The 25,217-nt window shown below is 40.0% G+C and overlaps 1 protein-coding gene across 1 annotated transcript in view; it reads right to left on the bottom strand.

The window, feature by feature from the left end:
• LOC124216220 (uncharacterized) overlaps positions 1-25,217 on the bottom strand; it is a 196,073-nt gene that overhangs the window by 5,333 nt on the left and 165,523 nt on the right. The window contains exons 5-11 of the mRNA XM_046620485.1: positions 19,536-19,697; positions 11,825-12,034; positions 11,299-11,559; positions 4,476-4,592; positions 4,207-4,320; positions 3,451-3,594; positions 1,036-1,238 (exon numbers count right to left, since the gene is read on the bottom strand). Of these exons, the coding sequence (XP_046476441.1) occupies positions 1,036-1,238; positions 3,451-3,594; positions 4,207-4,320; positions 4,476-4,592; positions 11,299-11,559; positions 11,825-12,034; positions 19,536-19,697 (1,211 nt within the window). The remainder of the gene's footprint in view (positions 1-1,035; positions 1,239-3,450; positions 3,595-4,206; positions 4,321-4,475; positions 4,593-11,298; positions 11,560-11,824; positions 12,035-19,535; positions 19,698-25,217) is intronic.

The raw sequence follows: 25,217 nt of genomic DNA, 5'->3' as shown, positions 1-25,217 counted from the left end.
ACGAGTCCGAGTGAATTACCTGAAGATTTTTGTTTTTTTATCAAAGACAATCATTAGACGAGTATAATGTTATTGTATCTGGGTGTAAAAAGTTGTTTGAAGAATAAAATCTGAAACAAATTTCGTTATTGGAAACCTAATAATATTTGCTTATATTGTATGACGATCGGTAAATGTTATATCAATCGCGACGATTGCACGTTGATCCGAAATATCCGTCTGCAGGTCTTGGATTTTCTGCGCTATATCCCATCTTCGTTTCAACTTTTGCCATTACAAGTTTAATAACTTTATATACAAAAACTTGGAGAAGGCGGGTGAGAGTGTGCGGCAAGGAAAGATACCGCGCGGCGTGGAAAAAAAAAAAAAAACAACAAAAAACAGGAAAATAAATATACCTATGTATGCTATGTAGAGGAAAAATAAAAAGTAGAAGCATATTGCATGTATAAATTTCTTCGAAACCCTGAACCTCTGTGATGAATATAGGCGATAACTATGCAGACGCGTCCGTTCAAGCATCAGTATCGCTTTAAAAAATGTCCCCGGAAATAAAAGAGCGATAGGGGAAAATGCGGGATGGAGGTAAAGAGAACGCGTGGAATGATCGATCCCTTTGAGTTTCAAGTCGAGGGTGCAGGTATAACCGATAGTTGGAAATTATGGTACGCGCTGAATCTGTGCAGCGAATAAGAATTTGAGAAAGGGTGAATGAGGATCAATGTAAGGATGGGGCGTCTGCTGTACGGCATTTTTCAAGATTACCTGTTTCTTTTCGATTTCTTTTTCCAAACGATATAGGTACATTGCACCAGGCGCAAACCAATCGACGGATGGTTGATTGTTCGATTTTGGGGATTTGCGAAGGTGCCGCGAGACATCGCGTAAATAACTTTGAGAGATTGAAGAGTGAAGTATAGAAAGGGATCGAATGATCATTGTGATCAAGTGTAAGACGCAGCAAAGTGGAATAGAAGAGAGGGAATGAGGAAGGCGACCCTCGCGCCTCGTTTCTTATCCCACACGTATACTCACTTGTTACTGCAACCCTCGTTCAGAAAATAAAGGTCCTTGACAAGGAGGCTGAAAAATGGCACGACTATACGCTGTCGTTCGTCAGTCGCTCCGGCGCTTCGCCACATCGCTGCCTTCAGCGTGCTTCTGTAGCTGCTGAAATTACTGCTCGGATCCATTTGGTGTTCCAGTATCGAAAACTTGGCTGACTGAACTTTCGACCACTGTGTAAAGAGGGAGAAAAATTATCTATTATTGTGCCAAATTTTCCCGGGTAAAAACGTAGGTACCCAAATTATGCGTTCAATTTTGTCCGGGACGCAAATTACAGTCGGTAAAATATGATTAGAATCCCGGTGAGGAAATTGAGTTTCCACAACTTCGCGTCATGTCTATACATCATGTTTAAATACACGCCTGCGTACAATTCGCGTGTAATAAAGTTACGCACGTCGTCAAGCATGAAAGGATCGGCGAATTACATGTTCTTGAGCAGATAATGTACCTAATGCAAATATCGGATAAACCTATACGTCGCCAATGTTTTCGTAAAACAATTACACGACGACGTAATTACCGAACTTGCACTTACGCAATGACAATTTATCTCAGGAAAAAATACCCCCGAAAAAATATCACCTGAAAAATATCTTTGTAACAAAATATCTCTGAAATAAATATCCCATTACGTTTCTTGTACGGAATAGTTCGTGTGGTTTCGAACTTATTTCAAAAATGATAAGTGATGAGCGAGGCATTGTCGTTCGTATATTATCGTACAGTTAGTAATCAGGGATGTTTGTTGGCGGATTATTTTGTCGGGGATATTTTGTTACAGGAATATTTTTTCGCGAGATATTTTCTCAGGGATATTTTGTTACAGGGATATTTGGTCGGGGGTATTTTGACGCGATGCCGTACGTAGAAATAACAATTTTAGGATTAGTTTACGTTATAAATGTATACACCGCGAAATCCAAACTATAACGTATACACTACTAAAAATATCGAAGCACAGTGAAGCTTTTCAGGTACCGCGACCCGGTCTTTCGTTGCACGATAGAAAAGTTTTTCATTAAACGATCAAATAAAAGCTCGCCGAACCCACAGTGAAACTTTATTTTATTTCCACTCTTTTCCAATCAAGGCTAAAGTCTTGACTGACCAACAATTTATCCCACCGAGCGTCGTCGACGTCGTCGTAGTCGATTCTTTTACAATTCCTTATACAAGAAAAACTAAAGCCAATGGAACGTGGTGAAGCAAAGTTTCCGGTTATCTCGCCGGAAATTTCACACCAAAGTCTGTTCCAGAGACGACCGAGGACCGAGATGGTTCGTGGAACGCGAACTGGAAGCAATAAAACAGAGGCAAAAAGGCGTCAGCGGAGTTTCGACATTTTTTTTCTTTTTCTTTCTTGTTTCATTCACGTTTGCGATGCCCCTTGAGACGCATGCATTCTGGATCCAGGTGAAATTGTATCTCTAATCCCCGTTGCCACAGGTTATACGAAGAATTTTAAGATGGTTTCGTGAATCGCTATGTATACACAGATATGATCGTATCGTGGAAAATTTTAAAATTACACCGCGAGAGCAATCATTAAATGAAAAGTCTGTAGAACTTCGCCAACGATAAATATTTGTTTCGAGAATTTCTGAATCCGCTGTTGGGTTCAGGTTGCGAAATTGATTAACGAAAGTTCGTAAATTAACAAGGACGCAAATGAAATGAACACCGAATACCTAACGCCGCCCTGCGCAAGGTAAAGCTATTACGCGAATCCACTCATCGTGGAGAGAAAGAGAAACAGTGAACAGTGAGATAGTAAAACAGGGTCGTATAATTAAAACCGTTGGAAAAACCGTTGGGAAACAGTCAAGATTTTTGTATCCAGTCACCGCGTTTATTGAAACACGGTTTAGCATCTTGAATATGCATTAACGATATTATTTCAATGTGATCATATTGAACTATAAAAAAATCAATCAATAATTTCACTGTAAAAGCATAGTTATGAAAATTGAATTGCAGACGTCGGTGTTAAACCGGTGATAGAAAAAAAATTGACTTACATTGCAGTAGCCAGTTTTTATTCTTTCAATTGAATTATTGAACTGAGTGGTGTATTTTATCGGACGCTCAGTATGAATTTAGAACAGATTTCGGAAATTTTATTTCGCGTGGCATGGATATTATATTCATCTGATATTATACACGTAAAAATTGCAGTGGATATAAGATATTTTTGAGAAATATATTTATTTACTACAAATCGCGATGTTAAATGTGCCTAAATATTGAATGAACTCATAATTTTTAAAATTACTTCAACGTGCTATCGGATTTTGCTTAAATTACAATTTGTACGTACTTATTGCGGAGAAAAGATAATGTATAAATATCATATAATTTATATCTATAATTGCGACTTACGGTTTTTTTCAGCCGAGAAATTGGTGACATGTTGAGACCGGCGATTATAGCCATGAGAGAATTAAAGTTGCCGATATTGAAACACTCCCTGGCCGTTTCTATCCAGTACTCGACGACTCTTACTCGTTGTTTCTTTTTTGCATGCTTAAAGAGGGAGGAAATACGGTTTGAAGAAAGAATCATAATTGAGTTTTTCAAATTTGTATCGAATCGAATTATCGTTAAACGCTTTACTTCTGAGATAAGAAGGAACAAGAAGAAAACGTGAGGCAAAAGAAAAAGAAAACAAAAAAAAAAAAAACAGAAAGAAGCGAGTGAATAAATGGCGAACGCAGGGAGAAGAACTTTCTAGCGCCGTGATAATCGGATAATCTGATAAGCTTTCCAACTCTCTCGCTTTAGCGTTCCTTCTCCCTCTTCATTTCTCTTTATATTTAGTTATCCTACGAGAGACTGCTACGGGAATAACTTTACTCTCTTATGCATACTCAGCCATGGCAAACTTGAAACGGGAAATAAAATTGAGAAGAAGAAAAATAATATATACAAATAAAACAAGTATAATTCAAGTTTTTCCAGTAAACTTATGTAATAAACAATATTGCTGCACTTCCTGACTTCTATGCATAATATTTCTAACCGTTATTATTACACTGTATAATTATAAAAGCGTTTAAGCACTGCGAGAAAAGTCGAGATAACATGTCAATTTTTTCCATCAAATACGTGAAGATTATTAAAACGATCATAAATTACCTTGCAGACTTCGGTTGCCACAAAGTAACTCAGTCTGTTGAACCACTGCACGTACGACTCCAAGTTTCTGGTTTTTTTCATATCTTTGAACGAAGTTTCCAAGTGCGGTGACTCCTGTGCAAAAATGAAACAAAAAGTTTTTCCCTCAAAAAAACGCTTCAATTTTCCAAAACACACCGTTTTTTTTTTTTCATTACGACCGGTATAAAAATTCATACAATTATGCGAGATCATTGCCGATTTGCGCTCGAAATAATTGGAAGACTCACTTTGGCGAATGCCTGGACAAATTCCTCCGGGCCGATGTAAGAAAGTCGTTCCAATTCTACGTGAGTAAGCTGCTGAGCGAGAACAGATGCCGATGGACAAAGCTCCGTGACGTCAACCTGGAAGAAATGGGTGAAAATTTCATTTCCACAACAGCGTGCGCGACGTAAACGGTTCAGCGTTATAATTGCGCATTTCGCGCCGGTGTTATTCACTATGATTCAGGTGCATTTCACCCACAGGGTGCGGGGGACAGGATCGTTGCAGATCCCTCCACATGCATGCATGAGAAGGGTTCCAGTGCAGAACGGGTGCGCTGTCAAACATAAATTTCCCGGACATTATTCTACCCCAGGGGGGTTTGCCATTCGCCTCTCTACGCGCGCAGCAAGTTCCGCAACTCGCTCCCATGTCGCGTTATGCTTCTATAGTATATAATTATGTACATATATATAAATATTATGTAGAGGCGTAATACATAATATACCAGTTGGTAAATAATTCGAGATTCGGTGCGAGCGGTAGGTTGTATAATTTGTTATTTCCATGTATAAAAAAATAAGAAAGAAAATTCACTCGCTCATCCGAGGCGTGACAATTATTTCGCAAGAAGTGGGGCTAAAAGCCATTTCTTGGTCTTTCCGTCATACGATAAGCGCTTTTTCTCCTCCGGTTGTTTTCATTCGCTCGTCTCTCGCGAGGAGAAACGTTGAATATTGGGATTTGTAATTGCCAGGGGCAAATACTCTCTGGTTTTCGGATTAGGCGGAAAATTCTCCGATACTTTTAGCGCCAAATCAGTAATTCCTATCCCAGACTCGGTGCCAACTATTTTGCAAATAAACCGCCCAACGACGGCTTGTTACATTCAGCGAATAACAACCGCCCGATTCGCTCGTAAATTTTCTGAAAGAAAGAAATACAGTGGGCGGTAGAAAAAGGGGTAGGATGAGGGGGAGGGGAAATTCATTAGAGCTGCACAGGTAGCAAACGATACTTTCCGCGTTCTTTATGATACCTACATGTATTTCTGCATGCAACCCTTCTATGTATACGGGGCAAAGTAGGTTTTTGCTTTTTCAAACCACGGTTTCATTCACCGAAATCGTACTGTAGCGGCAATTTCATTTCTATCCGTAACTACGTTTCGGTTTCATCATTTATATAGTTCATTCCTGTACTCTTACACTCTTCGTCAACGCTATTGGTATTTCGTCAAAGCAAAGGACCATCATTTTATCTCCCGAATAGCACGTTTTTCGTAAAATCCCGATACTGGTAAATGGAGTCGAGAGCAGTTTTAACTAATAAAAAAATAAATAAATAAAAAAAAATGCGTAACAGAAGATGGTGAAGAAAATCGAATGCAGGGATCGTGTTGTTATTATACAGTCACGGTGTGAGAAGAATGAAGTATCAAATTCTGGTTCACTGGGGACGCAGGGTTTCCGAGACCGTTTATATTAAACCTCTAACGTGTTTTATCTCACTCGATAAATCTGGCGCAATTTCCTGCTGGGATGCAATCTCCTCTCGTTCGTCTCACAATAAAAATGAAAATAAAAATAAAAATATATCGTAACAATGAAAATAAAAATCACCGCAGTAACATGCGGTATCGACGATTAACAGTGCTGTTCAAAATTATATCAAACGCAGCAGTCAAGCGAAATTACTGCAAATGCTTGGTTTATCTAACTGCAGGGCAATACTCTAATAGTACCTCACGCCCTTCGGCAAGTAATCGAATTAACCGAGAGTATAACAGCTTTGGAAGTAACATGCATCGACGAGTAACTCGGGCAATTTGACCACGGGTGTAACTAAATTTAAACACAAATATCTTATATATATATATAGATGAAACATTTGGTAAATTGATCGCAATTTGTTACTCTGGAATATAATTATTGTAAATTACGCTTTGCGGGTCTGCAAATTTAATATTCAAGAGTATTAAACAAGAGGTTTCCTGCGAAAGCTTCGAAGTGCAATTCTGTTCTTGTTGCTCTCCTCGTTGTGTACGGTTCATTGAAACTGGATAACAATTGCGATAATGAGTGTTGTAACAATTATGCTTGCTCGCGTTATACCATTTTAGAGGTTTCGTAGACTGTGAACTTTAAGCGTTAATTAACGTTATCGTTGTGTGCATAGTCGAGACTGAAAATATCAAGTATTCGCCGAGGGAAAATCAGGCACGAGTCGATTACAACAACGATATTTCGAAATTCGATGCGCAAAATTCGGTATAAAAAAATGTTTCGAGATAAAAAAAAATCTGGATTTCATAAACATTTATTTTATCTATCTTAAGAACGAGTAACTTCGTTGTAACGATACAGAGCTGAGTTATTTATAATTTCGGCAAAAGAGTGAACGATCGTCAATCGTCGTTAGCAATTTTAGATATTCAGCATCCTGGATCGTTCGGTTTTCGCTACTGGGAAGAAAATTTGCCGCACACGACGTGACTCAATCTGAATTTGCTTCATTTCCGCGTAGAACAACTTATAACTCATCCCTTGAATCGGTTAGCGATTCGCTGCACCGAAAGAAATACGCGAAAGAGGATTGGTTGAGAAAGTTCTCAGGACCGGAAACGACCGCGAAGAAATTTGCCGGCTCGTTAAAAATCGATAAAAAAGAGATTCCGCGCAGCAGCCCTCGAGAGTCGTATACATATATCTATGTATATATATACATATGTACATCTATGTAGACGGAATGGAGGACAGTGCATCAGGAGCAAGTTGAAGAGGGCGGTAAACTGGCTGTAGTTAGTTATGAGCGCGGAAGTTTGAATTGGCTTTAATGCGATAACGTTTAAGCACTTTAAGCGGCGGGGAATTGAGTCAAAGATTTAATAAAACCGCCTTGTAAAGCTGTAAGGCGAGTTGTGCTTATAGATGTTACAAATATCATCCCCCGTTTGTTTATAACGACCTCGAGAAACCTGCGAGCCTTCTTCGATTAGGCGTCAACCGGGAAAAATCACAACTTTCTCGAATCTTGCCTTGACGTGCAACCTTACGCGATATTACCTACGACAACAAAGTTGACGAGGAGGCGACGCGACGGTGAAAATACGCACCGCAGCGTTTGCTCCGCGTTTATACGCGAAGCTTGCGGAACAACGGCCATATAGCCCGTATAGATTTTCCATTAAAATACCCAAGCGAGCAATTTTGTCCCCGCTGCATGGCGCGTCTGTTCGGACCTCCCGCAGAAAACACGTACGTATATGTATATTATATATATAAATATATTCTCAGACACACACACGCGCGCGTAACGCTAGGGGGGCAATTTTTTACACAAGAACGTATAGGTATAATATATACGGTGCGCAATAATTGGTCCGGAGAAAATAATCGTCGACAAAACCGTGGAATCCGTTTTTTATTTGACCCTTTCCGTTTGACCGCTCCTATTTTTATTCATTTCCACCCCCCGAAAGCTAAAATGCTATGTGTGCTTGGGGGGAGGAGCTTCAAAGCCTTCTCATAAGGCCGGCCCTGTCCTCTCTTATCATTTTTATGGCGAATCTTTGTCCTCTCGTACACAATGCAGCACCAGCAGTAGCAGCAGCAGCAGGTTTTACTTCTCTCCGCAGAGAAAACCCGACGCTAATTCAAAAAATTCGCTCTTTCTATCCTCTCCTCTTCCTTTTTTATTTCTTTTCTTTTCTTTTCTTCTTAACTTTTTTGCCCCTCTCGCTTCACCGCTCTTTATACACATTATCCCTGAATCGACCTATAACCTATCCGACTACCATCTCCTTGCTCGATGGTCTATACGTGACTTTTATCCCTTGCTAATCAACGGGGAGGGGGCAAAATTTCGTTAATCCAAGACTTTCAGAAGGTCTAATCTGTACGAATTTATCACGTTTGTGCAGGCGATGCTGCTTCGGTAGGGAATTTAAAAAAAAAAAAAAATTACCATTTTTTCATGGTGTGTACTTGTAACAGTATCGGGCCTGAGTTTACAGAAAAGTAGCTTTGAATTAATATCGCCGAGATTAGAATCTCCTTATTTATGGAGGATAGATTGCATCGTTGTTCTATACTTGAGAAATTATATTTCACGTATAATTTATATACCCAGGAACATGCTTACAGCAACGCGTACTTCAAACCGATATTTTTGATACTTCGGAAAAAAGTGCGAGTGCAAATTTGTGATTAGGAATACTTTCCTCAATTCTGTGCATCCGCGAATAGAATCACTGACGAATTTGATAACGTGTTAAAGTCACGTCTACGTAGGTATACAAATATTGAAATTAGTATTTGTTCAGCTTGAAATCTCGTTACTCGATGCTGCGAATAAAAAAAAGAAAAATATATCAATCCGATAATTTACAACGACCGAAAAGAAGTTTAGGGAAAAAAAATTATATTTCTCGATTCAACATTGTTTGCCAAATTGTAGAAATCATTTTTGTTCAAATGTTTCAATTTTACGTCTAGTTATATCGGTTCAGCGGCTAAATAAAGGTACAAGCCACGAGTGAGAATCTTTAGCAGAATAAACACTTGCAGTTCCGTGCAAAAAGTTAGTTGGGCGTATGCGGTTTAGTTCTCGAGCAGAATTGCTAACGTTCCAATTAAGCTTGACGCCTTGTTTTCTCACCTTCGTTTCCTTTCTTTTTCTCTTTTTTAGACGCGCCTCTCACTCCCCGGACTAACTACTCCCCTCGCTTTTTATAATACCATGCACCGAGCACGGTGTGTCACTCAAGTCCTCCCAACTGAGGTATTAACTACACGGATACCTGCCTACGTTTTATGTCTTCTTATCCTCCGCACGACCGAAACGGACGTGTTAATTGCGTTCACTCGTTACTAACGGTGTGAAAACCCAACACTCGGAGTTGATTTGTCCAGGGTAACGTAATTCGACGCGCAAAACAGGGATACAATTTTTCCCTTTTCTTCTTCCCCTTGCTTCGCATGACGTAAGCGCACGACCGCTAGAAAATGGTGTTATATTAAACCTCTGAGGATTCCGCGTTCCAGCTTGAGCCAGTTTTTGCGAAACTTGTTGAAATATCTATAAATTAGCAAAATTACCATACTGCTCGAAGAATTCGTTGTCTTCCTGACGATGGCACGTATTTTTTCGATGAAAAAATTACAAGTATGCGGAAGGTAGAGAGAAAAGTAGGCATCGGAAAGTTGGAGATTTTTTATACGTACGATTTTTTCCTCTCTTAATTCAATAGGTATGCGACGAAAGCCCTTGTTAAAAATTCATTGCAAAAGTTACGCGAATGGTTTAACCGAGTTGTAACTAAAGGTGCAAGTTATAGTAAAAAGACGAAAACGAAAGTTTCGAGAAGAAATTGTCGAGAGATTTTCGCTTTGCTGAAGATAATCTCTCATATAAAATCCTTTCCGGGAAAATTTTATGGTAGAAATTGTTACGGTACAAGAAAAACTGCGTTCAAGCTTCAGCTTGACAGCGCGTTATGCGATTCTCAGACGAATTAGATCAGGACTGAAAGGGAGCTTTTAAATGGAGCAAAAGGCTTTTTGAACTATCTGATAATCCTTTCTGAATCCCCACGCTATTTCCTTCGTTCCGGGGTTGAACAAAAACGATGTAAGCCGATTGAATAGCGTTTTGAATGTGTTTTCGGTACTCAGGTTTTCATGGATTAAATCTTTTCATGGTAATGTTATGAAAAAAATAAAAAAAATAACGACAAAGTAAAGCAGAATAATTCGGATAGATTGTTTTTTTTTTTTTTTTTTTTCAATACAGACGTAGAGTTATTCTGAGCAGAATTAACTAAACGGATGCTAAACGTATACGTACGAGTATATCAATTTTATTTGAAACTTTGCGTACGCATTGATACGTAACGTTAAAATTTCCAACTGATTCAACACAGTTATTAAATTGTCTCGTTACGGCCGGCGTGTCTAACTATAGTAACTATACAATTCAATTAGAAATTACCCATAATCTAATTTTCATGAAGTACAGTGAGATGTATGGCATAGTTGGGCGTGTTCGTAGATAGGTACGTGGCTAGATAGAAGTACATACATGCTTATTATAGATACGTGTTAATGCACATGTAATACAAGTACACGGGGTTGGGTAAGTATCGCCTATATGTCGCGCAAAATTGAATTACTTGAACAGTTAAGGAAACCCCGGAGAGAAATTAGAAACGGTATTATACAAGTTGAAGTACGAAATACGCGCTGGTTTAATTCCATTGAATTCGACCGATTAATTTCGCCTTAGCATATATAGGTAGAAAATAAATTATTTCTGCGCATACGAATGAAACAACGGTGATGAAAAATGAAGGGAAAAAAAAGAAAAAAAAAAAAGAAAAAAAACACAGGAACGAGAAAGAGGAAAATTTTTCTCACCAATCGAAATCCTTCGTCATACCTACGATTCATCGGAAATTTCGCTCTCTTTCTCGCAGAATAAGCGCTACGCTGTTTACTCGCGGTTATTAGATTGAACACGCGATTTCATGATTTCCGTATATTTCAAACGAGCCCATTTATATACTTTTCATATTATACAAGTACAGGATTTCGTGATTTAACAACATCTCGTTGTGTTCTACATAGAAATTACGCGAAAGTGTATCACACAAATTGCCTACAAACAGGCAACGCAAAGGACTTACTTTACCATTGCTGTCTTGCGGATGATTCGTTTTCGTAGTCATAATTTCTCTCTCTCTCTCTCTCTCTCTATAGGCATTCAAAAATCGCAGAATCCATTGATTCCGGCAGTATAAGGAGGAGTGATAATAAAATAAGGAATCACGCCTGCTGCAATTATTACCTGAGTGAGTTGCTCGGCGGCGGCTTCGGTCGCTAATCCTGCAAGTCCTTCCTCGTACCTTTCCAAGGCCGTTAACCTTAGCAAGAGATTCTGAAGAAGAGCCGAAACCTCTTGCCTGGCGGTTGCGTCGACGGCAGCCACTTTCTGGGTGATGGCCCGCACGTGACTCATGACTCTCTCGTCCCGAAAATCGTAGGGGAACGTCTCCGTCCACTCGGCCAAGAGCTGGACGAGTCTTGGAACGAACCGATGAAGCCTCTCCTGGTGAAGCGGAATTATTTTCCTTGTATTCTATTGGGAAAATCGATCAATCCCAGAGTCTCTCATCGTCAGCGTCAGTGTCGGTGTCTTTTTCATATACCCAACGAAATCCATACGAATATACAAATATCCCGATAATTTACACTTAAAATCTGTTGCACAGCCATTTCCAAAGACACATATATCACTAATCGTGAGTACAAGAAACGGCGGAAGCATTCAAGGAAATCTCCACGTATAATCGTAGAAAATTCGTATCTCTCACCTTTCCACCCTCGCCGGTGAGATTCTGCTGGAGTTCGCATAGAGCGCAAACCTCGCCGAGGAGCTCGTGTGGTTTTATGAAGAGTCTGGCGCTGAGGAGGAAGGCGAAGAGGTAGGCGCGGTCCGGATAATACTCCTCGGTTGGCACCATGTGTTGGACGAGCGCCTCCAACGAGCCAGAGACCAGATTCCCATCCCGATACACCAGCGCCTGTATAAAACGAAACGGGACAACGCGATGATTTGGGTATTATGTAAAAATTTTCACACACCTGATTCATCTTCGCCATTATTTTCAAACTCGGTAAATGAATAAATGAATCCTTGCAGGTTGTTAGTTGCTGTGTGTGGGGGGGGGGGGGGGGGGGGGAGTCCGTACGTTACCGAAAGTAAATTGAGAAACTAATTTGCGGATGCAAACATTCCCCTGATGTCCCTTCCGCAAGCGGCAGCTAGGTATACCTGTGACAAATTTGCCTTGCCAAGATAAGTTTTCCCGGAGAGATCCTCGCTTGGTATAATCGTACGGTATAAATTGTAACGCATAGGTATACGTATAGGTAGGTATACGAAGGAGCGAATTCAAGTTGGATCGTGAGATCAAACTTTCCTCATCGTTTCTAATCAAGTACTCGACAATCGCGTCCGAGTCTTTTCCTTGAAACGCTCCTTTCTCGGCTTTCTTCGTTTTACTCCTTCACGAATTATTATTATATACATATATATAGATGACATCTGCGATATAAGTACGTAAATAACGCGGATATTTTTTTATCTCTCTGCCTAAGTTGTAATGGGTTAAACGAATGGGGAACGAAAAAAAAGCAAAAGATAAGGATAATATTTCTTTTACAAAAATGCGACAAAGGTGACGACGAGAAGGAAGGAAAAACATGATGGCTCACGGTTTTCGGTTTCAGTCAAATCTAAGCCAAGGAAATCCCGCGAAAGCTCCGCACACGGGTCAACGAAAGCTCGTCTGGGGTTGCCGGGGTTTGTTTAGCCTAGTAAAAAGTTTGCTACGAGGCGCGTGGCGTCGGTGACAGGGTTTACTGTTTTGTCACAAATTCAGTTTCCTCGTTTTGCGTCAACCCGACCGCAACACTCGCTGCGGTTTTTTAAGCTCCGTTCTCTGCTGCGTTTTGTGTGGGCATGTGCCAAAATGAATTTAGAGCATCGCGCAGAGCGAGCGACGATCTTGATGGACGTGTCGCGCTCAAAAATTTCGCTTTGGCATGATGATATGATCGGGTCAACATATTTTTTAGAATTTGGAAAATCGGCGTTTCGAGAAAGAATTGAGAACATTGGCAAATAAAGTTGTTGTCATTTTTGTACGAGTATGAAAGCCTCGCGCGGATATTTCAAATTCGATATTTCCAATAAAAGTATTCATGCACGGATTTTCTAATATTATAAACGATGTTGGTGCTTTTTCCCAAAGAAATTTGCAAGCAAATCGTCAAGATCTTGATGGAAATTGAAAATTATACGTGAAATCGACGGCTCGGCGTACAAGCTAATTCTTTCAATATACTTTTTATTGTTGAATTACTCGTGGTGTTTTTTCATTTTTGAATATCGCGTATGCTGAATAATTGGCAGGGTGTAATGAATATTGATATGGCAAAACAGCGGACGATTTGAAAGCTCGGTTTGCAGGGACGGGAGAAGAGAACGAGAGAGAAATTATTCTTTCAATATTCGTTATTATCCTTCTTTGCAATTATAAGACTCCGCGATGCTGTGCAGCTAATTGTTTTAGGATTTAATTCGTATCTCTGTTTGTTTCTTTTTCCGCGGTTTGCTCAATACCTTCGTTCCACGGTTATAATTTGATTGCGGTTAATTTTCGCAGATGTAAATTGCGGGTGAAAGACGAATCTTTGCAAGTTTTCATTTCACGGAATAGACGTAAAGTTATTACACGAGACTTTGTACAATTGCTGAATATTTGCAAAATAAAAGGTACTCGGGTCACGATATTAAGCCTGGCTAACCCGAGGCAACGTAAACTCGTATAAATGGTATACTGCAGTTTGTACATATAACGCATTCAAAGTGAGGGAAATCAGACGACGGAAAAACACAGAAACTTCTACAGCACAAGGTGGTAGTGGTGGTGGTGGTTGCGGTGCAGGGAAAAAAGTTGCGAGAAAATTTGATTGCTTTTACGACACGATTACGCTGCCGCAGACTGTATAACAATAGGTACACACAACGGCGGAGAAATAACAGCCGAATGAAAACACAAACGATATAATTCAACGACTTTTAATGTCGCTTTACATGCGCATTAAAATATATAAAAGGTATATGAGAATGAAACGATGCGTATAAAAATAACGTACAAATAACACCGTGTTTTACAATACATACCGATAATAAAGCCGATTATAATTGCTCCGTTATCTTATTATACTTATAGCAATGAGCGACGTCTGTTCAGCTAAAAACTTTCCGCGAATAAAAATTAATTTCCAGAAGATTGATCGGAATGCAAGTAGGAAAGAAGATAAAAAATGTATAAACAGATAATTATACACCCGGTAAGTAAATTCGTATTCCAGCGATCGGACTGCGGAATTTGTGGGATTTTTTATAAACTTGTTGTAATGTTAAATTTCTTATTGCTTCACACACGTGTAACGTACGGATAACTTCGGCTTCGATCGCCTGATTTTCTTCTCACGATCGTATCTCTACCCAATAACAAGAATATATATTTTCCATTTACACGTGCTCGATGCACATAAATAAATTGTAAAGGAGAAGGTGAAAAAAGAAACGGTCAAAACGAGCAGCTTAAAAAGCGTGAAAAAAACTGGCCAATTATAGCTTGAAGCGAGAAAAAATTAATTCTTTATCATCAAAATTTATGGAAAAAAAAAAACAGGCGAACAAACATCGTGGAAAACAAATTCCAATTTACCAGGTATTCACCCTTTCGTTCTATCCCCACGGATATAAAGCTTCCCGCGATACGAACATCACTTCAGAGTTAATCGCCCAAGCAAATTAAAAATAATAAAAAAACGCAATTTACAATATTGCATAATATTATGAAATAAAGCTGGACACGTTTAAAACCTGTGTTTCCTAATTACTTCGTTTCAATAATTATTATACCTTTGTATAATTGTGCATAAAAAAGTAGATTTCGACAGTACGAAGGTGTCCTCCAGGAATTTACCAACTCTTATACCATATTTTCATACATGATCTTTACATAGACACGTATATATACATAGACATGAACGTCTCGATCAGCTTCCGGTGAACCTGCAGGAGGAAAGGATTAATCCCCCCTCCCCCCCTAATAAATTTTTGCTCTCTTTTCCTTCTCCCCCGATTTTTTTCCCTGCAACATACATTTTTTCTCCTTCTCTCTATCTATCCGGACCACCCCCCCCCCCCCTCCCCTTCCCTCTTTCTCCTAAACTGTGACCCACTTCGTCCGTGCACCTTCCAATATCTCACCGGATCTATTTTCTCTCAACTTCTCTTCTTCGCCTCCCCCGCAACGTCACTCCGGTTAAGTTAAGGTTGTATTAGGTACTTGCAACGTTCTAACGTTCCACCATCAGCCATCCGCTCCTTCGGGCCGTTGCACCAATCTTCGGGGAGAAAATTGCGCTTTATTGCCCTTCACCCGGCAAGCTTGTGCGGCCGGTGAAAATACCCTCGTGAATATTAAAGCGGAGGGTTTAAAACGTTCGGCTAAATAAAAAAAAAAAATAAAAAAAAAACACCTACTTCCGGCGTGTGTATAAAAGTACGTTATACGTACAGCGATGCAGGTGCATCCTTAAGGATATTAATTTTCAGGCGTTGAGTAGCTACACTAATACGACCCAGTTCCATGCTTAATATTCCCGTGTACGTACACCATCAATCAAACATTGTGAATATAATATACTTGTGGTAAAAACGATATGAAAATGAAACGAAATGTTCATCGTTGCGGGGACAATGGTCTGCAACAAAATGAAACGAGGTGCTGAATTGTATAATATATACTCGGTTGGTATAACGTTGAAAATTTTCCCTTACACATATATTATGTATGTACTGTACGTACCATCGCGTTATAATGTTATACCAACAAAGTGGCTATGTAGATCAGTACCTATACATATACGCATGTATAAAAACGGCCCATTCGAATTCCGAAGGGAACGGCCGAGCAAACAATGAATTCTTTCTTTTCTTCGCTGTTTAATTTCGCACACATCTACAGCCAGCGACTTTAATTTTCCGTGCAGTCGTGCACCGCGGACTATGATCGGCAAGAGTAATAACGGTAGGTACGTACCTACTACGTATCTCTTTGTGCGCTTTCGAAAATGCCTCTGTTTTCGGGATAAATCTTTACGCCGATCGGCGTTCGTCGGCGTTGGTCTGTCGATTTTTCCTCAATATAGGTATAATACATCGATGGACGCGTTCCGACGTTGAAGCTGCGACGGTGCACCCATTGTCGGATAAAGGTTTTAATTTCGAACGGAATCGTTCAAACGGACCGGGAGGCATCCGATGAAAATGAAAGAGATAAAAAGATTAGGAACAAAAAAATAAAAGAATGGAGTAAAAACAGAACAAAGGAACGGAAGGGAAAGAGAAAAATATAGAAAGCAAGAGAGAGAGAGAGAGAGAGAGAGAGAGAGAGAGTGAACGAGGGAGACGAAAATAGGAAATGGGAAGTAATAGGGGTCGAGATGAAAAAATAGAAACAAAAAAAAAAAAAAAAGCAGAGAAAAGAAAGAAAAGTGTAGACCAAAGAGGTAAAAGGTAAAAGAGGCAAAACCGCTGCCCAGTCAGACTGATAAACCCGACAAAGCGCAATGGCTGAAACAGCGTCAATGGACTGGGGAGGGGGGATGGTTTCTAAATTCTTTAGGCTCGCTTTGACGGAGACGATTTACAGAATAGTAGAAAAATATCGAATCAGATTTTTCTGAAGAATAAAATTTGGCCATTTTTTCGGCAGAGATTGCAACTTTCGGTAAATATTTTTGACTAAGTGAAAAAGGCACGAGAAACAGAATAAAAATTAAAGAAAACAAAAAACAGCTCGTCGACAATTCAGTCTGGAATATGTATTCATTTTTCAAACGAACAATACACATGCAGCAGCAGCGGCATATGTCGCATTGATTTAACATGTCAACGGGCGTTTGCGAATATTTGCGAAATGAAAGACTGAAAGCAGTCTACGTGACTGACACAATACAGACTTGATTAAACTTGGCTTTATTTTTGTTCTGTTTTTTCGTTTATTATACACCCACACGCGTATAAACTATCAACGCTGTACGCTGCGTGAATTGGCCTATAGAGAAATTTATCCCCTATTCGAAAAAAACAAAAACAAAAGGAAACAACAGAAGAAACGTATAAACAAAAGGAGAGAATAAACGGAGCAATTATTGGATTGGTTTCTCTTACTTTCTTTCTTTATTTATTTATTTATTTATTTTTTCTTTTCTTCATTCTTTCAGCGATTTTTCGCAAGGCTGCAGACAAATTCCGCGCGTGTTAATCAAGTTTTTTTGCCTGGTACGTCGAGGCAGGAGGGTGTTGAAGATAACTTCGGAGTTCTGATCCGAGACGCGTGGAACTGAGACGGTAAATAATAGTTTTGCTGGGGGCGCCTCCCTGCGGAGACCACCATTCTCTTATTACCGGAAAAAAGGTGATTCCCGAAAATTACTTCGCCATCTTATCATCAGGGATCCCTCGTCCCGTTCCTTTTGCAATTTCCCGTACCTGCACCGCACACCCACGTTATACGTACACGAATACCAATACGCGAAGGTGAAGCGTTTCCTCTTCTTCTCTCATTGTTCTTCGTTCTCTGCCGGTTATTCCTTCTTTACTTTTTGCGCGAAATGTTTTTTACGCCAAGGTTTCGCCCCCGTGTTTTTCCTCGACTTGATTTCTAACCCCCCGCGGGTGAATTCGAGATGGGGATAAAAGGGGATCATGTATGCGAATAAAATAATCGAAAAGTCTGCGTCGAGAGGTGAAAAATTTTTCAAACTCGATCCGAGTTTATATATACATATATATTATGCCTTACGCTCCTGGGTTGAATTATTCACGAAGCGTTTTTGTTGTCAAAGTTAAAAATGATGCAGTATCTTTTGTTGACTGCTTTTCACGGTTCGTTCTCTCGTCGTGTTTATATCGCAAATAGAATTGAAAATAACGCTTTACTTTTCGATTAAAAATCAACGTGGGCGTATGAGTGCAAAAAAAAAAAAAAAAGCATTAAAAAACCTTGCATTTGTCCCTCCCTCGGGAAGAAACAAAATAAAAAAAAAATAAATAGAAAAATAAAAAACTGACAATACCAGCGCGAATGACTAAAATTAATAAAGTTAGACAAACGAGCCGTAATTTCGTGTACAGACAGCTGGAATTATCGGGACACCAGTAATTCTGGGGGTAACATGACGACCAATTTCAACCCTAAACCAGACCCCCGCCATTACAGCTGGATGCACGAAAGAGTATACGTGGATCTGGGTTTTGCAGTACGTATTATTAAAAGATTCGTCGAAACCGGAGAAAACACAGTTATGCACGGATTGACGTCACGTTTTAATCCAATTACCTGATTGAGAGAATAGTGCCGTTATTTTTTTTTTTTTTCCCCCTCGTCTCTTCACCGACGGAGAGAAAAAACATCAGCATCGTTAATGGAACTCGTTTTAAGTTGTCGATAATCGCATGAACGTTTGATCGTGATAGCAGTGGGTGTACTGATTTGATTGTAAAATTTTTACGGGCTTTGACGATTTTATCTTTCAACCAGTTAACGAAATTTCCCTAAATACGTGACCGAATTTGCATGTTTTCCCCGATTAATCAGAGCTGGTCAAACGATCCCCCGGATAAATATTTCAGATGACAAAAATCATCGATTGGATGAAGAGACGCGAGCGGTGAATATAACGACATTTGGAGATTGGCCGCCGCTGCTGCCGGAGGTTGATTAAATCACAGAGGTTAAAATGGTAATAGTGCCAAACCGTAGACGTGTTTCTACGCGGCGTCCATAAAACCGTTTATATATACATACAGTTACAGGTTTCGGCGTTTATTGCTGGCGTGGCCTAGTTTTAGAAACGGACGATGATTTGGCCTCAACGTGTATACCTGTAACATCTGCCAACCCCAGAGCTTTGTGCCTCTCGTCTCTCGTACGAGAAAGGATTCAATCGTACGGGGTAAAAAACATAAGATAGAATAAAGAGTAAAAAAAAAAAGAAAAAAAAATAGAGATACAAAAAGGGTGCCTCTATACGTATAATAATAGTAATAATATTGTAACAGGTACAACAGTGGGCGGGATATGAATTCTCTCGTTTGAATATTGTGGAAACGTCGGGGAATATCAACTGGGTGATTGTCTGGCACCCTCGTCGGTATAAGCTGCAGGGAGCAGAAGAAGAAGAAATGTAAATACAAATATAGTAAGCGCGAAGGGCGCGTCTGGGGCGGAAATTCCTCAATATTGATTTGGCAAGGAGGCAAAACCCGGCTCGAGCCTCCGTCGGGTAGGCGCGCTGTTTGCCTCGGCAGCCCTCAAGGGTGTCAAGGGTTGACTTTGAAATATACCGGAGGAATCACCGAGAGCAATGGACGCGCAACCCCGCCGAGGGATGGGGGTGAATAAAAGGCGAAGGCGGCTCCGCCTTACTCACGTGCTCGGTGTTGATAGCGGCACTATCTCTCGGATCCGGATGTTCTACGTTGGCTCCATTTGCCAGGCCCGGACCAGGAACAGAACCGACGTTACCGCTTCCAGTGCTTCCGATGCTGAGACCCTTCGCCCCGGTACATCCTGCCGGCGTTTGCGGTAAACTCTGAAAAAATAAATAAATATAGCCTGGATTAGATAGATATGGACGAGTTGTTTAAGAGCGGTATGCAAAATTTATTCACGTTCCTCGCAAATATAACGACGTGTGGCGAATAAGAAATACGTAAAACGCAGTTTCTCGTTGAATGCGAAAAAAAAACAACAATTTTCACTCTGTTCGATTGAAAATAATTGTACCTCTGTAAGTCGGTGTTTATTGATCTTACTTTCAAGCACAAGATTTACGATATTTATAAATCGTTGAAACTCGGTTAAAAATGTATTCTTAAAGTAACAAGTAACGGACTTTTCTCGAAACGAACTACGTATCACATACATGTTACGTACAGTTCTTTGCGGTAAATGTATTTACGTATAATAAAAGGTCCCATCGTGCGCGGGAGGTAAAAATCCGACCGAAATGGATAAAACGAAAAATGGATTTAAAAAAAAAAAAGGATAAAAATCCCACGGGGAAAGGTCGTGGCACGTTTTAAACTAGTAAGCGAGACTCTGGAAGGGTCGACGGAAGGCTGACAAACTAAGTTACCAGCGCAGAGCTCTTTCGCGCTGCACTTTACAGGGTTCTCATCCAGCACTCGCTTCCGCGAAGAATGAACAAAAAATTTCGTTTCTATACGTATCCGTATAGGTAAAATATACATACATACACGCAGTTATGTGAATACGTACTGTATGACATTTTGCTTACAGAAATGGTTTCCCGTATCTTTCAGATGGTGGGACAAAAATTCTCACAGACCGCGCGGCACGCGCGAGGATTCCTTTTATTAACAACGGAAATTGCCTGTGACCAGGATATATTACAATTCAATTTTCTGCCCGGTGCAATGTCTACGTAGGGTTTCACTTTCTTTCAATTGTTGTTAAAAAAAAAAAAAATGTTTACGCGAACTTTTCTGCAGCCGTAGACACAGCGAGAAGCATCGAGGATCGTAATTTTGCGACAAGAATCGCATGCGGAAAGTACACGTGGCAGGAAGAGAAGAGAATCAATTTTTTTCAGAGAGACCAACGCGATTCTTTTTCTTCTTCTTCGCGATATTCTCCGTTCGATTCTTTACCTTGTAATTATTACTCTGCAATTAAAAGGCATTAAAAATTCATTAAAATTGCCGAAGATGCACGTTCGGTAATAACTAACGCTCGGACCTCTGAAACGGACGACCTGATCAGGGAAAGGCTCTGATGATAGGGAGGGGATGAAAAAAGGTGATCAAAGTACGCTTCGCAGTAAAGCCCACGGAGTACCAAAGGTGAGAGACGCCGGTCGGTGTATTATAAGCGCGAAAAGACGGCGGTGCATCGGAAGACGTTGTTCCTTCGCCTTCTCGCACGCCCGAAGCTCCAATATTTACTTTATTGTCAATAGTCGAGAGGCGAGAGTGCTCTTAGAGTAATGGGGATATCAAAGAGTCGATAAGCGTGGCGTTTTACGATCTCGCAATTTCCCCTGTCCGCGGCATAATATGTTTCTATCTATACATTCTACGTTGAATATGCGTATAACGATTACCGACACGTTAGAAAAAATTTTCTCTTCAATTCGAATTCGTTCGTACCGTCTGCGTCAGCGATAGCCACTAAGTTAAAAATAATCGATGCATCGACTGACCTAAATCGATGATCGATGAAACCAAAATTTCGTAAACTTCGGTACGTAGTCTTAATGGCGGAAAAGTTTGTTGATAATTTATAGTTTCATAAAAAATATTTTTCAATATCGTGCGAAAACATTCATTTATATTTCACTTAGGACAATGATAATAATTGATACTTTAGTCACATGAATTAAGATCGTTTTGCGTCGTTCATGGGAGTAAAAAAGAAAAACCGATTGTGAGGAAAAATAATTGAGTCGGTCGATTAATCGATTTTGAAAAATAATCGATCGTACTCGATTAGTCGAGAAAACATAATCGAACATTTTTGGTCATTCTTACCCGGCGCGTTTTCCGATGGCTTGTTCCAACGGTTTCGGGAATTTGACGTTTTACGGTTTAGACCCACTCTAGAGTATACCTGTAAAAACCTCCCTGCATACGCGTCTATCTACATATATACAATATACACGTATATATGTTAGACTCAGCAAAGTGATACGAGGAGCGAAATTTATACGACAGGATTGCAGGGTATCACATGCAGGATCCGGAATAAATTTCGTTTAGCAAAAAAGGAATCGATCAATCAGTCGGACAGGGTTACGCTTCGTCTCGAAGTTTAACCGGATGTGCGGAGGTGGAAATATTATATAAGTATAGGAAGGTGGAAGTAATGCCTATACATCGCATCTGTTTGATACCCTTGTGCCTTGTAGATTATATCTCTGCGAATATGGCCAATCGTGCTTCGCTTTACCAGCGACTTGTAAGGGTGAAGTGCAGGGTTTCTTTCTAGTTATATGTGGTTTTTCATCTTTTTTATTTTCACCACGGCGAGAAGAGGCGTGACGAGGGGCGCGTATCGTGCAGAATTTAAAACCCGGAGGGGAACAAGCGGTTTCTCAGGGGAGTCAGCGAGTTTTCTTTAGCATTGAAATTTACTTTTTACTGGTTTTTGGTTTGGATTTCACTCCGGCTATCACCCTGCGCGTGGCAAGTGCGGATCTCCTACCCTCCTTTCTTTATCATTCTTAGATCGGCGCTTAAACCGATTATTAATTTCAATTCATGATCGAGTATGAAATTTCAAAACATGTAAAGAAAAATCGATTACCGGATATAATTATTGGTTTCCACTTTAAACATACAGAGTTTTTCGTTTTGTTAAATTGATTTTATTTTCAGCAAACTCTACCAATGTTTACGTTAAAGGATACCGCTGTAATGGAAAGTCTTCGCAAAGCCCCAAGTTTTGGATAAGCAATAACAGATTTTGTAGGCACGGTGGTAGAGAAGAAGGGTGATCTTAAATTGCATCTGCGCGCCGCGTTGCGTCCTCATCAATCTTAATATCAGCCAGCGATGTGCGGTACAGAAAATTTCATTTCAACAATAAGTATTACACGAGCACACAAACCAGCAGCGTTTGTTTAATGAACGCGCCAGAACCGTTGTGCAAAAAGACAAAGAAATCGCAATTTGGTACGAGGTAGCTTATTAATTTAGATGGAGAAGACTTCGCCTGATACGAGATGTATAAATAACAAGCCTTCTCTAGAAAATTACCAAAAATTTTCCAATGGAGAATATATTTCATCTTAACAGGACCGATGGAAGAATTTTATTTTTATTACGTACTAAGAGGATGATAAAAAGGCTGGGAAAAAAGAAGAAAAAAAAGTAACGGATGCGTAAAGGGACGTCCGGTCGTAAGTAATTCAAAATTGCTCGTGCATTAATATTTTTTTAAAGTATTCTTCTTTATTTTTTAATCAGTTTCCTTTTTCCACCGCTTTACTTTTCGACCTCCGTTCACTGTCTCGTTCCGCGTCTCTCCGCTTCTCTTCAGCTTTTTCAGTCAGCTGTGTAATCTGTGCAGAAAAGCGTCTCGCCGCAGCTGCAGCAGGCACGTGATTACAAGTTTTTGTGAAAGAGTCGCTATTACATTATATCGCCGAACGAATTGAATTCCCCGCTTAAATACGTTTATGGGTATGTACGTTAAGTAACGAGAGGTGCGAGCGCCGGAAGGAAAGTTAAAATTGAAAAATAATTGTTGCTCCCTGTAATTTCCGTCGCACCTTATAATACTTTCGTACAATGAACCCTTTGCACAGGTATCTCGACTTACGACCCGAAGACGACACCGCTGCCCGTCTGCCGTTTTCCGAACACGTTTCCCCGTCCGCGAAAGGGTGCTAATTGCTTTTCACACCACGTGGGAATGTTAATGAGAATTATAATTGCCGGATGTAGCCACAAGACCACCTTTTCTTCAAATGCGAGATAAAAAAAAAAAAAAAAGGATTCATACATTTTTTTCCCTCGTTTTCAATAGAATGAAATGAAAACGAAAAATGAAGAAGTAAAAAGTCGAGGAGAAAAGATTAATAATAAGAACAAAAGGAAACATCTCGAAAAGTCGGACCCTCCCGTATACAATTAGGGGAAGCTGAGTGGCTGGAATGGCCGCGACGTTCTTTGGACTTCGAACAACTCTCTGCACAGACGTTCGACAAGGAAATTTGATATAGATGTACACATCACGTTTTTTTTTTTTTTTTTTTTTTTTTACAGGTAATTATTTTTTATTACATCCTTCAACCCTTCGGATCCGCCCCAGATCTGTCAGCTTATTGGTCGAGTCTGAAATTGAATCGGTAGATATCCATTATACAGGGGCTCTTTAAAAATTCGTTTTCAAGCAATATAACTTGCGGCTCCGCGATCGATACGCTCGAGTTTTCTTATTGCCTTTTTTTCGTCACGGACAGATCGAGGTAGAAAATTTTCGAAGATCCCTTGAATTATGTTAGCTAGTTATAATTTATTTACAATATCGCGTGATTTTTGATGTGTGAAAATTACTGCTATCGCATTTGGATTGCTTATTGCATTTAGTTATGTCAGAAGGCTGCAGCAATAAAAACTTGGTAACAATCTTAATGGGTTGACATTCGTGCTTTACCCAAACTTTACAGGTAATTAAACTTTCGAAGAACAAGATGGCGATGAAACTATATACAATTTCCCATTAACCACAAAGTGCTGCTGGTATGCGGTGTACATGCATACCTGGTATACATGTGTACCAGGATAGAAAATCCAGACGCGAAACTCCTAAACTTAGTTGCCCGTTCAGTCGAACATAACAAACGACTTTCCTCAGCTCTGTTACCGATTGTTTTCGTCATCGTTTTATAAAAAATTTGGTTTTCCTTTCAGTCAATTTCGAGTATTAAGATATATGGATGAGAAGGTGTCGAAGTCGGCTTTTCCACCTCTCGAGACACTCGAGACAGTGCTAATAAGGAGAAAACAGCAGCACCTGCAAGACGTGCGAAGGACGCCGGTCTCGGTCGCCTAGAAACAACGAGTTTCAACTTTGCCAGAAGTGTGTACTTGGCGTTTCTCGTTTGCAAAGGTTAAAACGACGACCGGGATATATATACGAATAGACTTCATATTAAAGAAGTACGACGGAAAAAGAGGAAAGAATGAAATGACGGGGAGAAGAAAAGAAACTCCCGACTGCAATTGTACGAAAGTAAATAAATAAACATATAAGTCAAGCAAGAAGTCGAGCGAATAAGAAAAACGAAATCTATCTATAGTTTTTTACTCGTCTTTTCTTTTTTTATGCGATCAAATTCGGTAGTGGAAACTTGACGCGAAATGGGAGGAGATGGCGAAGACTCGGAAGATATTTCACGGCAGCTCTCACCTGCATTATCTGTATCTGAGTGTTCATTCGGTGGCTGATGTATAACGCCATTATACCGTAGCGTACTATAAATTTTCTACTCCCATAGACAGCCGTTCGATCGTTAGTTATTTGAGCTTGCAGGCTGGAGCACGGCCGACGTTTCGCGGATTCTTGATCAGAGAATTAAATCGGA

This window comes from Neodiprion pinetum, chromosome 1 (assembly GCF_021155775.2).
Source record: "Neodiprion pinetum isolate iyNeoPine1 chromosome 1, iyNeoPine1.2, whole genome shotgun sequence".
NCBI lineage: Eukaryota > Metazoa > Arthropoda > Insecta > Hymenoptera > Diprionidae > Neodiprion > Neodiprion pinetum.
This window is presented reverse-complemented; position numbering and strand designations above follow the sequence as displayed.